We start from the raw sequence: 17,027 nt of genomic DNA on the forward strand, positions 1-17,027 counted from the left end.
AAGAAAACCCTGGGGAGGTTCTGTGGCCAGCTGGGTTCTCCACTGGGCAACCCCCCAGGAAAGAAGGAGTTTATATCTGAAGGAAACAAGATGCTGCTGACCTTCCACACAGACTTCTCCAATGAGGAGAATGGCACCATCATGTTCTACAAGGGCTTTCTGGCCTACTACCAAGCTGTGGGTGAGTGGGCCCCAGGTGCCCTTTTTTGGCCCTCAGCTGTGATTTCCACTGCACTTTGAGTGGGAACCTTGTAAACATGGCAGCAGCCCCTAGGAAGGTCCCTGAAGAAAGGGAGAATTCATATCAGACTTGGAAAACGAGAAGTCTGCACCTCCAGCAGAAGGCTTTCCTGTTCCTAAAAACGGACCCTTCCCCATACAGGCCAGCAGGTGGCACCACCATCAGGGAATTCAAAACCAAAACTAAGTTAAACTGGAAACAGATTTTTTTTTTCAGTTTTGTTTGTGCAAATAGTTCATTCCCTGCAACATTCCTCCGGGAAAAGTCCCCCTTCCCCCTCCACAGTCAGTCCCTCCCTCCCCCTTCCCTCCTCTGCATGACCGCTCTCTCCCTCTACACAGAGTGGATGAAGACGCTGTCAGGACAGTCCAGGATCCAAAATCAGGACTTGAGAAATGTGAGTAAGGCTGATGGGGACCAAGGATGGAGGGGGAAACCAGAGGAAAGAACCTAGGGCGTGTGAGGCAACCCTGCCCCCAGATTTATTCAGAGAGACAAGAACAGCCTTCCCCTCCCCATACCCCTTATCTCTCCCAACATGCACAGGCATGCACACCTCAAACACACACCCTCCATCCCTCCCCCTGCGGACAGAAGGAGACCTTAGACACATGAGGCGATGGCCACATCCCCTTCTTCCTCCCAGCTCATAGCACGAGAGTGCTGAGATGGGGGAACCCGCTCTGCCCAGGAGGGGTGTCCTCTGTGCGCCACTCCGCACTCCATAGGAGGTTTCTCCCAGACGCCTTTGCTGAGCCTTCGGGAGCCCTTTCAAAGAACCATGGCTGGAAACCCTCACCCTCAATTAACTGGTCCCAAGCCAGCCCATTCCAGGAGTGGGAGGGAGTGATAGGACAGGGCACGGAGGAGGATGGGGAGAGAGGTGAAGGCAATGTGATGACCTCTGGACTGGACACTGCCCTGGGTAGGAGCACCCAGTACAGCAGCTGTGGAGACCGGCCTCCCCACTCCACCCACACCCACACCCACCTGGAACATCTGTGAGGTCTAGAATGGACAGAAAGGAAAATGCCCAGCGGTATGGCCAACCCACCGCCAGCCCCAGTCACTGCCCAAACAGCCTCCCTGACGCCCACTTTCTTTTTGGCAGGTGGCTTTTATACCTTCTGGTGTCCATCCTGTTCTGCAAGGTGGGAGGCTCCATCCCCATTTCTCAGGAGCTCTTTGGGGAGGTGACGTCCCCTCTGTACCCCAAGCCTTACCCAAACAACTTTGAGACAACCACTGTGCTCACAGTCCCCACGGGATACAGGGTGAAGCTCGTCTTCTGGCAGTTTGACCTGGAGCCTTCTGAAGGTTGTTTCTATGACTATGTCAAGGTAGGAGGGCAGGTGGGGAGGGCAGAGGGAGAGCTGGGTGGCTCTGGAACCCAAGGACTTGTGCTCTAACCACCATGGGTAGCACTTCCCATCCATGGACACAGCCCCAGCCCTGCAAGAGCTGATGGCCGAGTGGAGTTCTGGGAGTCGGGTGGTGCCATGAATGGTGTCTACAGGTCTTAGAGGCCTTCAGTGAGCACTGGGAGGGTGTGGGGTGGGACACAGAGGAGGGAGGGTACAGTCCCCACTCTCAAGAAATTTACCATCTGCGGGAGTCAGAAAAGCCTCCCTGTCTGTCTCCCTGCTGGGAGTCTTTGAGAAATTGCCATGCCTCAGTTTCCCTGTTTCCATGGAGAATATCACCATGACTACCTGCCTCATCAGGAACCCAGAAACATGGGGAAGAGACATGTGTGTGGTGGTAGCTCAGGCATAGTCTTCAGCAAAGACATTGGGCTCAGCCCCTTCTTCTCTCTGATAACCAAGGGTACCCTCCCAGTCTCATCCTTCTACATCCAATAAAAATGAGATTCTGGATTCAGGATTCAAGTAGCACTTACACTCATCCAGTAAATACCATTCCCAGAAGGTTGTGAGAGAATAACATGAAAATGATACATCTCCTTTGTCCAGAGGACTTGAGAAGTTTGCAGTGCTGTGGGGAAGGGTCTTGATGGCAGGGATGGCGAGGAATCTGTTGGGACAAGGATATCTGCTTGGGGTGGGTTAACAAAGAAAGAAATAAGGGAATCTGGGAGATGCTCACTGATGCCAAGGCTGGTGGGCTCCAAGGTTCACATTCAACTATGTGTATCGGAACACTTGGCTGGATGTTAATGGTCTGAATAAGGTGAGGTGGAACAATGACATAGAACTTAAAGCAGATCAGTCCAGGCTCTAGGAATGAAGGGAAGGTAAAGGCTGGGGAGAGCGCATCAGGATTCCAGCGGAAGACAGGCACAGGAGGTGGGGAGAAAGAGGAGAACTCTGAGACACGCTGGGGAACATAAACAGGGAAGGGCACAGACAGCATGGGAAGAGTTAGCCAATGGGAGACTCAGCGGGCAGATGAAAGTCACCTGGGGGAGTCTGCAATTGCCAGAGCCCAGCAGGTGGAGACCAGCTGGAGGCTATTGCAGAATTAGGGCAGGATTCACTCCCCAGGACTCCACTGACTTTCCATATGGCATGTGCCTCAGCAGCCCTTCTTCCTACTCCTTGTCCTTCTTCCACCAGATCTCTGCTGATAAGAAAACCCTGGGGAGGTTCTGTGGCCAGCTGGGTTCCCCACTGGGCAACCCCCCAGGAAAGAAGGAGTTTATATCCGAAGGAAACAAGATGCTGCTGACCTTCCACACAGACTTCTCCAATGAGGAGAATGGCACCATCATGTTCTACAAGGGCTTTCTGGCCTACTACCAAGCCGTGGGTGAGTGGGCCCCGGGTGCCCTTTTTTGGGCCTCCATCATATTGAATGGGGAATGGAAAAAGGGAATCTTGAATCCGAAAAAGCAGGAAGCCTGGCCTTCCTTATTTTTTCCCCTCAAGAGAGCTTTTTCCAGAAGAGGCATGCCAGCCTGGGTTCTGTCCCCAGTGGTAGTTCCCAGAAAGCATTAGAAAGGCCTGGAGGTCCAGGCGGTCAGGAGCTGACCTGATCTTGTGGCCTCTGGTGAGTGACCACTCTGAGACCAACGCCACTGCAGAAGTCCCCTGGCAGGAATTCAGTCCTTCCTCCCGGAATCTCTTCCAGACCTTGATGAATGTGCTTCCCAGCGAAACACGGTTGAGGAGAATCTCCAGCCCCAGTGCCAACACCTTTGTCACAACTACGTTGGTGGCTACTTCTGTTCCTGCCGTCCAGGCTATGAGCTTCAGAAGGATGGATATTCCTGCCAGGGTGAGGTTGGGTGGTGTGGGAAGGAGGCAGAGGCTGAACAAGGGCTTGTTGGGCCAGCCATAGAATCTCTTGGTGACCCCCTCCTGGCTCTGCTCTCACAGTCGAGTGCAGCAGAGAGCTGTACACAGAGCCATCAGGCTACGTGTCCAGCCTGGAGTATCCCCAGCCCTACCCCCCTGACCTGCGCTGCAACTACAGCATCCGGGTGGAGCGGGGCTACACCATCCACCTCAAGTTCCTAGAGCCTTTTGAAATCGATGACCACCAGCAAGTACACTGCCCCTATGACCAGCTACAGGTACAGCCATCCCACCCCCAGAGAGACCCCTCCCTCTCTTTCCCATCCCCATTTGGTTTTTCTCATCCTCTGGCCAATTGGCATAGGAATGTCCAACATCACACGTGGGCTAGGCAAGCTGCTACACAACTGGGAGTCCCTTTTCCCCTCCAAGTGAAAACATATACAAAGCAAGATTACCACCACCACCACCCCAAGCCCTGTGGAAAAATGTCTGCATTGGAGAGATGACCCGCTCTCCTCCCCCACCAGATCTATGCCAATGGGAGGAACATCGGCGAGTTCTGTGGGAAGCAAAGACCCACTGACCTTGACACCAGCAGCAATTCTGTGGATCTGCTGTTCTTCACAGATGAGTCAGGGGACAGCCGGGGCTGGAAGCTGCATTACACCACTTCAAGTAAGATTGCCTCGGGGCCTCCCTCACTGGCCAGCAATGGGGGCAGGATCAGGTAGGGAGAAAGAAGGCAAGTGGCTCTGAAATTAACATGCCCTCTGGTCTCCACCACAGTCATCAAGTGCCCCCAGCCGAAACCCCTGGACGAGTTCACCATCATTCAGAACCTGCAGTCTCAGTACCAGTTCCGTGACTACTTCATTGCCACCTGCAAACAAGGCTACCAGCTGGTGGAGGTAAGAGCCCGGGGCTAAGGGAGAGAGCAGGCCCAGCATTCCAGGAGCAATGGATAAGCCCATAGCAAATTTAGGTTCAACCCCAGGTGGGATCACAGGTGTTAGAGCTGGAAAAGTCACCTGGGCTACCAGTTCTCAAACTTGACCGCACATTGGAAACTCTTAGGGTTTAAAAAATACAGATGTCTGCGTCCCCTGCTACAGACTGATTCCATTGGTCTGGAGTGAAGGCTGGGCATCGGGGTTACTTAGAGCTACCCAGGTGGTTCTAATGTACCACACAGTTCACGAACTACTTACCCAGTCTAATAAACTCATTGAAGAATTAGGAGATGAAAAGGCAGGAGCGGAAGTAGAATGCAAGGAGTGGCTCACTTGACATCACAATGATTTCACACATCAGAGACCCAGACCAGACTTTCGCCCTCTTGCTCCAGGGCTCTTCTATGCACATTGGTGGCCTCACCCAGGTCCCACCATCTTTCCTTTACCGACTCAAGAAAGAATGTGGTTTTATCCACTGGACAATCTCATAGAAGCTGGTAAACTAAAGCACTGTTTAGAAAAACATACAATTATGGCCCTGGCTGGTGTAGCTCAGTGGATAGAGTGCAGGCCTGGGAACCAAATCATCGCCGGTTTGATTCCCAGTCAGGGCACATGCCTGGGTTGCAGGCCATATCCCCAGTGTGGGGTGTGCTAGAAGCAACCATACATTGATGTTTCACTCCCCCTTTCTCCCTCCCTTCCCCACCTCTCTAAATATAAATAAATAAAATCTTAATATAAAAAAAAAAGAAAAGAAAAGAAAAACATACCATTGAAGTCACCCCCAGCCAGGGGACCCAGGACTAGACATCCCACCTTTGTTTGATAGACCCACTTGGAAGGCCTGGTCAGAATCAGAGAAGAGACATTTGGTATGTCCTTAGTAGTTAATTCATTCAGCAAATATTTCAAGTGTTTACTGAGTGTCAGGCAGGTTCTAGATGCCGGAAGAGAAGCACACAGATTCCCACAGCCTCCACGGAGCTTCCGTTTGACGGCCGCACATCCCGGAGTTAGCCAGGTGAATTGCTCTTCACTGCCGGGTGCCTCCCGCTGCGTCACAAGGACTGGGTCTCCTGGGCCCAGAAGACTGGACATACTCTTTGCTCTGGTCACAACCCTCCCTTTCCTATGCCATGCCCACCCTTCCCTTGGCATTTATCATTCACATCACAGAATTTAAAGCAAGTCACACAGTACCTCACATTAATAATATTTCACCCAGACATCCTAGTTCTCACACACATTTTCTTGTGAACTTTCCCAGGGCTAGTGCTCTAAGGTGGTTGCTGGCCTTAATAAAATACATTTATATGATTTAAACGCTTTTCATTTCTGAGGGTGGCATTTTCCTGCATCCTCCCTGCTATCTGCTCACTTGCGACAGCACTCAGCACATCAGCATCGCAGGCACCCTGGAAAGTGACTGGGCTGCACTAGTACTTTGGGAAAGGCCCTGGCGCCTAAGAAAACTGTGGTCTAGGATTGATGAAGTGATGATGTAAGTGTAGACTGGCAGGGAACTCCACAGGGAAGGGTCTTCGGTTTCAGTGCAGAAAACACACAACCAGCCTTGTGATTGGCTTAATTTAAAACCATGGGGGTCAAAACTAATTTAAAATGGAGGGGAGAAGTGTTGGGGGCTGGATGGAAACGGTAAAGGAATTAAGAAGTACGAAGTGGTAATCACAATACAGCCACAGGGATGTGCACGACATAGGGAATATGGTCAATAAGTGTCATAACTGTGCGGTGCCAGGTGGGTTCTTGAATTATCAGGGGGCCACTTTATAAATTATATAATTGTTTAATCACTATGGTATATGCCTGAAACTAATATAAAATAATACTGAATATTAACTATAATAGAAAAATTTTTAAATAAAGTGAATAAATAAGTAAAATTGTGGGGTTCAGCTAGACCTCAGCAGAAACAGGCAAGAGTCTAGAGAGAGGATTACTGGGTCTGACAGTTTCTCCTGTGCATCTCAGAGTTCCCAGGTGTACCTCAGGGGTGAGCTGTCCTGGCACTCCCTGCTGTGTGGGAAAGAGCAGGAAGGGAGCTGCAGTGCCTCCTTAGACTAAGGGCACCTCTACCTCTGCTCAAACAGGGGGACCAGGTGCTGCTCTCCTTCACAGCTGTCTGCCAGGATGACGGCACATGGCATCGAGCCATGCCCAGGTGCAAGAGTAAGTCACAACTCAGGAAGTGTCTGCCCCAAGGGATGTCCTATCTGTCCCAGCCTTGGGGACCTAGCCTGAGAAGGGAAGAGGGGGGTCTGGAAGTAAGCCTCTCCCCAAAGACCCTCTCCTTGACTTGTTCTTTGAATTCTGTGGCTCATCGCAGGAACCAGGCAGCCCTCCTCTCAGCAGGACTGATGGTGTCTACCCAGAACTGAATTTCACTGCACCCAGTTCCCATCCATCACAAGCGCCCCCCACTGACCATATTTCTCTCAGGTTCTCAGCCTGTTCTGTGGTAGGCAGCTCACATTCCTCCCACTGACGTTCCGACCGTCCTTGTCAGCTCTCATTGGTCCCTGTGTTCTCTCCCAGTCAAGGACTGTGGGCAGCCCCGAAGCCTGCGTAATGGGGGTTTCAATTATACCACCACGAAGGGAGTAACCACCTACCAGGCCCGTATCCAGTACTACTGCCATGAGCCATATTACAAGATGAAGACCAGAGACGGTAGCAGTGAGGCTGAGCAAGGTAGGGGCCCATGCAAATGGCACTTTTTCTCCTTCTATCTTCTCAGACATCTTCTGAGATTTCTTTCTTTTTTTAAAGATTTTATTTATTTTATTCTTAGAGAAAGGGGAATACAAGGAGAAAGAGGGAGAGAAGCATCAATGTGTGGTTGCCTCTCATGCACCTCCCACTGGGGACCTGGCCCACAACCCAGGCATGTGCCATGAGTGGGGATCAAACCGGCAACCCTTTGGTCCACAGGCTGGCACTCAATACACTGAGCCCATAATAGAATCCCTAGGTAATATACATTAAGGTATCTGTCCAAGACACTGGCTTCAGGGGCGTAAAGTACAGTGCCAAGAGGCACCTAGTAGATTTGAAGAAGAAAGCACCTGAGTGACAAAGAAAGACTTGAATCTCATAAACAGCTCCCTCTCACCACCATCACCATCACCCCTCACCCTCCTTACCACCCTCTTCACCAACATCACCCCCCTACACACTACCCGCTCCATTGCCATCACCTCCACCAACCATACCCCCACCCCACCACCACCATCACCATTAGCACAACTATCACCACCATAACTCCCACCACCACCACACCACACCACCACTACTACCATCACTACCAACACCGGTAACACCAACAACAAAACACCACCACACTACCAACACCACACAATCACCACATTACTACCACTACCGACACCACTACCAATACCACACAATCACCACCACTATGGCTACGTCAGTGGGACTTCTCCCAGCATACCCCCACATCCCCCCTCAGGCTGCTATGTTGTGACATTTCGCACTTAATTTTACTAAGTGATTCTCAAATTCATCTGTGGGTATCTTTCAAGTTTTCTTTAAATAAAAGAAATCATACACTTCCTGGTTTGAAACATGAAAAAGGAAAAATTGTTATATATGGGTTACATATGGTTTTAAGAGCTGGGCTTTGGGTCAGGCAACTCTCACTTTGCATCTTGGCTCTGGAACTTAGAAGTCATGGGACCCCGTGTAAATTATCGAAGCTCAGTGTCCTCATCTGTAAAGTGAGAGTAATAATGCGTACCTGCAAGTGTCACTGCGGCACTTAAATGAGACCGTGCAGGTACAGTGTTTAACGACAAGTCTGGCACACCGTCAACAACCAGAAAGGTCGTTACCACTGTTGTCTACAATCCCACTACCAAGACACCAACCAAGTCACTGATAGGATTCTGACACGCTCATCCTAGTTTCTGTGTATATCATAAACAGAGATCACACCAAACATATAGTTAAATATTCTAATATTTTCATGTGAGATTAAAATAAAAACATATGTATAAACCCTCTTGACACTTTTGTTACTCCACCCTTACGTATCTGAACCTTTCCCTTGATACTTGCCCATGCTGGTTCCGATTCTCTCCTGCCCCTGCCCAACACACTCAGTGCTCACTGACCTCTGCACCCTGGTTTCCCTGCCCACCACCTCCCAACCTGATCACAGCCCCTTCACCCCTCAGGAACATATACCTGCACAGCCCAGGGCATTTGGAAGAATGAACGGGAAGGAGAGAAGATTCCTCGGTGTTTGCCAGGTGAGTGGAAACCCCCTGGAGCCATCCTTGGTGACCTGTAGGGCACCAGAGAAAACATGCATGAAGAATGGAAGCAAAGCAATCAGATAGACACTCCAGCTTGAAGTTGAAACTAGACATGAGGAGTAAGGGGAAAAGGGAGGAGATGTCCCAGGAGAAAGAGGGGGGGTGGGGGAGATGCAGAGAACTGGATGCAGCCCTAGCATTCCAGCATTTTCACAGAGCAGACAGGTAACCAAGGAATAAAAACAAGCCCTCCAAAACAGGAAGAAATAAATAAGAACAAGAAGATGGGATGGGAGGAGAAAGAGAAAAGAGCCCAGAGCCAATCAGAGGGGATGAAAGGGGAACTGACTGACCACAGGAGGGAAAAGGGGATGGGCCTGGGACTGACTTCTCCTTGCCTTCGCTGTCTCTCTCCTCCAGTGTGTGGGAAACCCGTCAACCCTGTGGTAGAGAAGCAGCGAATCATTGGAGGGAAAAATGCCCAGATGGGCAACTTCCCCTGGCAGGCGTTCAACAACATCCATGGCCGAGGGGGTGGAGCCCTGCTGGGCGACCGCTGGATCCTCACAGCTGCTCACACCCTCTACCCTAAGGAGCAAAACACACAAACCAATGCCAGCATTGATGTATTCCTGGGCGACATAAATGTGGAGGAGATCAAGAAACGAGGAAACCATCCAGTCCGCAGGGTCAGCATCCACCCAACCTACCGCAAGGATGATGCCCACAATTTTGAGGGGGACATTGCCCTTCTGGAACTGGAAAATAGTGTCACCTTGGGCCCCAACCTCCTCCCTATCTGCCTCCCTGACAATGATACCTTCTATGAGAAGGGCCGCATGGGCTATGTCAGTGGCTTTGGGATAACAGAGGAAAAGCTTGCTGACCATCTCAGATATGTCCGTCTGCCTGTAGCTGAGCGAACGGCATGTAAGAGGTGGCTCACGAGCCAAAAGAGCCACGATGTGTTCTCTGAAAACATGTTCTGTGCTGGGGACCCATCTGAAAAGCAGGATAGCTGTCAGGGGGATAGTGGAGGGGTTTTTGCAGTGAGGGATAGGGATGGCCGCTGGGTGGCCACTGGCATAGTGTCCTGGGGCCTTGGGTGTGGTCGAGGGTACGGCTTCTACACAAAATTACTCAGCTATGTGGACTGGATCAAGAAAGAGATGGAGGAGGAGGGCTGAGCCCCAATTCACTTCGTCAGAATCCAGAGAGCAGTGTATAAAAACAAAGTATCTGACTAGTTGTTGATAACCAATAAGAATCCATATTAAATCATCGATGCAGAAAAACACTGTGTGAAATAAATTCTATTTTCTCTAATCCCATCCACACTCTTCATCTGAAACAACCCAAAGGTCACCTTTCTTTTTTCCAAGGATTGCAAAAGATACATTCCACATGTCCTCTTCCACTTTTATAACATTGGATAATTGTATAAAGGCCTTTCCAAATAAAATTTTGAGAAATTCCAGTGTGTAAAATGAGTTAAACACAGTATTTAATCAATATAAAAATATCTAGTGAGGTCATATTTAAAATATTTTACATAGGAAGGCACTGAGCACAATTAACTTTATGCACATATTTACAATTACAGTCGTAGATCACTTATTTCTGTGTTTTGTTTTGATGGTACAATATGAAGAAACTTCTGATTTTCCCACATACATAGTTGCAAATATAACAGCTTCTTTAACAGTTCGCCTTCCAATTTCTATATATTCCTTAAGAGAGGAGTGGTGTGAAAGGTTTGTTTCCAAGGCAAATCATTAACAATATTTCTAAATAACTTAGGTTCCTTAAGACACATGTAAAGCTCAGAGGAGACCCAAACCTTGGGCCGAGGATTGTAAGTGTTTATAGTAGAACCCTATCACAATGGAATTGCACAGCTGACTCGGCCGGACTCGTCTGAATGACTTTACAGGAGCCGGCACACACAGGCCTGAATTTAAGAAGGCCAGTGCCGCACTTAAACCTTCCCAAGTGATGATGAGTTCTTAAGTCCAAGCACAGGTCCACAATCCCACAGGGCCGAGTGTCTTTCAATATTCAAGATTTTACAGATTTCAGAAATGTGATATGCTATTTATATTATATAACGTCCCCAGCAGGGCCTAGGGCAGTATCCTATAATAAAAGGGATAAATAATTCTTCTGAAAAACGTTGGAATATTCACGTATAGGAGATAAAGACTCTAAACTGCAACCGTCAGTTCAGGTCAGGTTTTGCCCCTAAATAACTTTTGGTGCCAAACTCATTGAAACACTTCGAGTTTTCAAGAGTGCTTTAGATCTCAGGATTGTGGGTTTCAGAAGTGTGGACTTGCACAGGTAGAAATGACAGGAAAACTTTTTACACGTACTACTCAAAAGCGTACACAAGCGGCATGCAATACATTTGAGGACCATATGGTGACTGCAGGTTTTTTTACTGAAGCACCTCCAGGATTCTAACGGACATGGGGGCGGAATGGGTAGAGGAGATAGAGGTGGTAAAAACAAAAGCTAAAACTAGAGAATGGAACTATATTATGCGTAAGGTTCCTGGCGAATTTGAGATTCTAAGACCTTTGTCTTTAGTGTGATCATCACAGGTGACCCAGGAGAGTCCAATCACTGCTCTGGCCTTCCCAGCCCCCTCTCCCCTCCCCCAAGTCATGCGCATCTCACTCTCCACTTGCCCTGGAGTAGGAAAACAAAGACAAAACCAGCGCCCTATGAATAGACAATTAACAGAAAGAAAATGCAGATTGCTTTAGGGCTCATAAAGAAAATATGGAAATTAAGATACCACCTCCTTACCTAAATATAAGATTGGCAAAAATAATACACTATGTTGGTGAAGACATAGAGAAAACAGTCACTCATGCAATGCTTTTTAGAATGCAGATAGGTACAAATTCAACAGAGGGTAATTTGGCAACATGTAATCAAAATTACAAATGCACTTGCTTTTGACCCAGCAATTCCACTTCTAGGAATTTTTCCCATAAATATTCTCACATATGAGATATGCACAAGGATAGTCCTTGTAGCATTGTTTACAATAGCAAAGTATTAGCCCTGGCTGGTATGGCTCTGTGGATTGAGCACCAGCCTGAAAAACCACAAGGTCACAGGTTCAATTCCCAGGTAGGGCACGTGCCTGGGTTTCAGGCCAGGTTCCCAATCGGGGGCATGTGAGAGGCAACCAATCATTGTCAGATTGATTGAACCAATCTCTCACTGATTGATGTTTCTCTCCCTCTCTTTCTCCCTCCCTTCCCCTCTCTCTAAAAATAAATAAATAAAATATTTTTAAAAAAAGAAAAAAATAAGCAGAACAGTGTATATTACATATTACCATTTGTGTAAAAAAAGAGGAGTGGGTCATATCAATTTCCTATGTGTAAGATATCACTGGAAGGATGTACCGGAAATGGGGGTGGTCTCTGGGCGAGGGCAGGAGTGAGAAGAAGAGTTATCACTATATACTCTTTTGATCTTTTGATTTTTGAGCCATGTAGATGTTTTATTTATTCAAAATAAAGAGATGGAGACCTATTAAAATGGTTTTAATTTTAAAATATTTTAAAGGAATAGCCTCACTAAGAAAGTTGACATTTAACAAAGACTCTCCAGTCTTTGTATTCAGAGATATAAGGGAAAAGCATTCCAGGAAGCAGGAACAGCCATTGCAAAGGCCCTGAGCCAAGAATGAGTGCGACCCATTAGGAAATTGCAAAGACAACCAGTGCAGAGTCATGTGAAAGGCTCACTCTGGCTGCTGGAGTGAAGTAAGACTAGGCATGCAAAAGGGAATAAAGGGAACCAGTTAGGAGGCAATTATGGTAAGCCAGGCACATAATGGTAGCTCAGACCAGGTGGTAGCAGTGTAGGTGATGCAAAGTGGCCATATTACATATAAAATTTGAAGGAAGAGCCAGAAGATTTCCAGATGGAGTAAATATTGCAGGGAGAAGGATGAGGAAGAGAGAGAAGGCAACTAGATACAGACAATTACAAGAGGAGCAGATCTGATGAAAAACATGAGGAGTTCCATTCTGTCATGATGAGCTTCAGATGCACATTAGATTAGGACCCAGATGGAGTATCAGGATCAGACTTGCCCCCCCTCCTGACACAAACAAACAACAGCAACAACAAAGACATCAAGTCTATGACTCAACAGTTTACAGGCATGGGACTTCGGGTAACAAAGGACAATGGTCCCTGAGAGACTGAGGCCCACCATGGCCCCAGCTTACTGCCTTGAGAGGGTTTCCAAGCTGAAGTGCTGAAAGGAGAAACCCAAATAGGGCTCAGTCAACTCTCTGAGTTGAGGAGACAGAGCCAAAAGTGCAGGGGCACCAAGGCCACTAGCGCTCACAGGACTGAGTATCAGAGAGGAGAAAGCCACACCTAGAGAACTCCGGAGATCTGCAGAAGATTCCTACCAGAATTCCCCCATGAGGAAATTACTCAAGGATGAGGGGGGGAAAGCTGCATGAGGAGATTACAGTGAATAGTCCCCAGCGATCACCAGGGCTGGGGCATTGCCTGACCCTACCGGCCAGACTGGAAAACTGAAGAATTCATGGGGCATTGGGTAAGGGCGTGCAGAAGGGTCTTGCCTCAGTGGTAAGGAATAATTTGCCCTACCGATAAATGCTGCTCTGGGCCCGTCTAACAATCCAAACAAGACCCAAAAGGACCAAACTGTTCCCAAGTAACTTAACTGAGCCCCAGAACAACACTCAAAAATATTTATAGAATTACAAAAATATCTAGCACCCAAGAAGATAAAATTTGCAAAGTCTGGCAGCCAATCAAAGAATATGAAGCACACAAAGGAGCAGGAAAATATAATCCATAATGAGGGGAAAAATCCATCAAAACCGAACTGACATAGAGGTAAGAATTAGCAGACTGGGACATCGAAACAATTGTTATAACTATATTCTGTGTGTGCAAAAAGCTGAGTAAATGTCTATTAGACACCGAGTCAGAAACACTGACCAGGCTGTCCGATGCATAAACTTGGAGTTGAGGGAAGATGTCTGAGCTACAAATGTAAACTTCAGAGTTGTTAGCAGGTATGTCAATGGATGTTTAAAGCCACAAACTTAAATGAGGCCACAAGGGAGTGAAGTTGAATAGAAAAAAGGACCAAGGCCCGTGCCCTGACACATGCCAGTATTAAGTCTAGAAAAATAGGGGAAAAAATCAGCAAAGGAGTTTCAGAAATAGTGACTCTTATGAAATCAATGTTTGAGTCCCATCCAAATTTGTATGTTGACATCCTAACTCCCAACATGTGGGTATGGTGGTGGGGGTGGGGGCCTTTGGGAAGCATCTGGGTTTACATGAGGCTGTGAGGGTAGGGCCCTCCTGGTGAGATTGGTGCCCATACAAGAAGAGCAAGCTCTCTCTCCACACACTGCACCAGGGAAAGGCTGCATGAGCGAACAGTGAGATGGCTGTCTGCAAACCAGGAAGAGGGACCCCACAGAGAATCAGATCTGCCAGCACCTCAGTCTTAGACTGCTCAGCTTCCTGCACTGTGAGAAATACGTGTCTGTTGTTTAAGCCGCCCAGTCTATGGTATTTTGTTCTAGCAGTCTGAGCTGACTGAGACACTGGCTGACTACCTAGGTAGGAGGAAAACCAGGAGAGTTTATAATTTCGGAAGCCAAAGAAAGAAACTGAATCAAGGTAAAGGAGTGATCAATCGATCATCTTGTCAAATGTTGCTTATAAGTCAAGATGAAGACTGAGGATCACTCCTTAGACAAAGCAATGTCAAGGTCATTGGTGATCAGAAAGCACAGTTTAGTAGAAGCATGGCAGCAAAGCCAGGCTGGAGTTAGAGAGAAAGTGGAAGAAGAGAAACTGGAGACAGGGAGTGTATCGATTATTTTAAGAAATTATGCCCTGGCTGGTGTGGCTCAGTGGAGTGAGTGCCGGCCTAAAAACAGAAAGGTCGCTGGTTCCACTGCCAGGCAGGGCACGTGCCTGGGTTACGGGATTTATCTCTCCCTCTCTTTCTCCCTCCCTTCCCGTCTGAAAATAAACAAATTAAATTAAATTAAAAGCAACTTTAGAGAGTCCCAAAATTCCTCCACCCCCTTCTGGACTAGTCCACTTTTAACTGGGTTCCTTCCTATCAAGTCCTCTTGGCCTCTGGCACCTTCTTTTCTCCCTGGCATGAGGAGCTGACCCACCAGCCTATTTTCTTCTGACCAAAGAAATGTTCACCTCTTTAAAAAGTTAGGTCCCAAGTGATTTGCAAGGCAGTGTAATTGATACGCTTTAAGCCACAGTGAATGATTTTCTAGGCCTTGCTGATGAGACCTTCCCAGCTCTGAACTCTCGAGGATGATTCATTTAGAATCCTTCCCTGCCATTCACCCAGGGAAATGATCTTGGGGTAGAGTTAACCATGCAAAAACCACGACCATCCCACTAAACAAGGCAGCTATAATGAGGGACTTTGTCAAGAGCAGACCCAAACACACTGAAGATTCCCTCTGGGGGGGAGTGGACTTCTATTACTTGTCAGATTCTATTATCCAGTTACAAAAAAAGAAGGAAAATTTCTACATCATGAGCATGTTTCTTAACCTCAACCTTTTTCCAATTCTTTTTTTCTCTAGAGGAATCCCCCTCCACCCACCCAAAACACTGTAGTCCAGGGTTCAAAGTCAATTCCGTAGCACATGTAGTGACAGGTAGGTGGGGGGAGGACATTCAAGTTATACAGTTAAGAAACAATGTCAATGGCTCTATGCTGCTTGGTTGACTTGACCCAGTCTTTCCAAAGGTTCCCTATTGTAATTCCCCTTCGTTCTTCAGACCCTTCGGGTTGAGTTCTAATTACTTCATCATGTATTAACCTCCAGTCTAAGATCAACTGTTGAATTTAGCCCTTTTCTTCTATGGAAGATCAAAGTCCTTTTTCATGGGCACCAAATACACCCCTTTTCGCTTCTGGCAAAAACTGCTCTCCTAAGAGCCATGTGTTACATCAAACAGACCGGAGTCCTCCAGAACTCTTACTCTTAGTCTACAGCTTTCATAAGACACCCTGTTAGGGCAGCTGCCACCCTAAGACAGCTCTCCTGCCCTCAGTTTAAAAAATACAGTCTCACCCTGGCCGGTGTGGCTCAGTTGGTTGGAGCATTGCCCTGGAACTAAAAGGTTGCAGGTTTGATTCCCAGTCAGAGCACATGCCTAGGCTGCAGGATCCATCCCTGGTTCGGGTGCTTATGATCTCCAGTCCGGACACATATGGGAAGCAACCAATCAGTCGATGTTTCTCTCTCATGTGGATGTTTCTCTCCTTTCCTCCCTCCATTCCTTTCTCTAAAACCAATGAAAAAATGTCGTTGGATGAGAATAAAAAAATAAAAGATTTTAAAAAAAGCTAGTCCTAGTGTGTGGTTATTTTTCATCACTAATCATTCTGGGGGCGGGAGGAGTTTTGTGGAATTTTTTTCCATTCCCTTAAAAAAAAAAAAAAAACCAGAAGGGAGAGTCTTTGGGTTTATCCTGATGGGGACTTTGCTCTAAATTCTTGGTGCACAGTTCAGTCCAGAGATGACATTGTTGCTTGACAGACCAATGGACCGAAACTGCCAGAAATACAGATAAGATCATGCTTAATTTCTTTTTCTTGTTTTAATTTTTATTTATTCATTTCTTGAGAGAGAGAGAGAAACATCAATTGGCCATTCCACCCATTTCCACATTCATTGGTTGATTCTGGTCTGTGCCCTGATGGAGGATCAAACCCACAACCATGGCGTACAGGGGTGGTGCTCTAAACAACTGTACTACCCAGCCAGGGCCTCTTTCCCTCTTTATTAAGTCAAATATTGTATTATACAGAAGAGTAATAAAGGAAAATTGATTTGCAGGAGGCATATTGAAACAATCTATACCTCAAATTTTTATATTTAAATAGCCAATTCTAACTGTTGTTATATGGATTTCTCAATGAGGCTCAGGTATGTTTAATGAGTTTTAGGAAAGAAATATGGTACTTTGTATTGGCGATGTTCATGCTAATCCACAATATTTACTAAATTTCAATTGGAAGAGAGGAGAAAAGCTGAATTCCCCATTTTTATAACAATTAAATAGTACTGCTAGAAATATATAAATATATACATATATATTTATATATATGATGCTAAATGCCTAAATTTCCATGATACACCAGCCCCCTCATCATACCCTCTTGCTCTAGTGCTGAGGTGTTTTTGTGGAATAAGTCAGCCAGAAC

General features: G+C 47.1%; 1 protein-coding gene across 2 annotated transcripts; it reads left to right on the plus strand.

Moving 5' to 3' along the window:
• Nucleotides 1–483: 483 nt before the first annotated feature.
• C1R (complement C1r) lies at nt 484–10,049 on the plus strand. Of its 2 annotated transcripts, none has more exons than XM_024579501.3 (11): nt 484–638; nt 1,353–1,581; nt 2,818–3,010; nt 3,332–3,478; nt 3,580–3,776; nt 4,029–4,176; nt 4,288–4,409; nt 6,569–6,647; nt 7,014–7,169; nt 8,672–8,746; nt 9,173–10,049. In XM_024579501.3, coding segments are annotated over exons 1-11 (2,115 nt in total). In that variant the 5' UTR covers nt 484–636; the 3' UTR covers nt 9,940–10,049. The 2 variants fall into 2 exon arrangements, with proteins under 2 accessions (XP_024435269.1, XP_045042810.1); XM_045186875.2 differs by lacking the exon at nt 484–638 and adding an exon at nt 1,240–1,280.
• Nucleotides 10,050–17,027: the final 6,978 nt, after the last annotated feature.

This window comes from Desmodus rotundus, chromosome 3, assembly GCF_022682495.2.
Source record: "Desmodus rotundus isolate HL8 chromosome 3, HLdesRot8A.1, whole genome shotgun sequence".
Classification (NCBI taxonomy): Eukaryota; Metazoa; Chordata; class Mammalia; order Chiroptera; family Phyllostomidae; genus Desmodus; species Desmodus rotundus.

Coding starts and splice junctions, on each gene's coding strand:
- C1R (XM_045186875.2), top strand. CDS start 1,255: ATGGACAGAAAGGAAAATGCCCAGCG. Junction 1,281..1,352: donor AGAAAGGAAAATGCCCAGCG/GTATGGCCAACC, acceptor TCTTTTTGGCAG/GTGGCTTTTATACCTTCTGG. Junction 1,582..2,817: donor GTTTCTATGACTATGTCAAG/GTAGGAGGGCAG, acceptor TTCTTCCACCAG/ATCTCTGCTGATAAGAAAAC.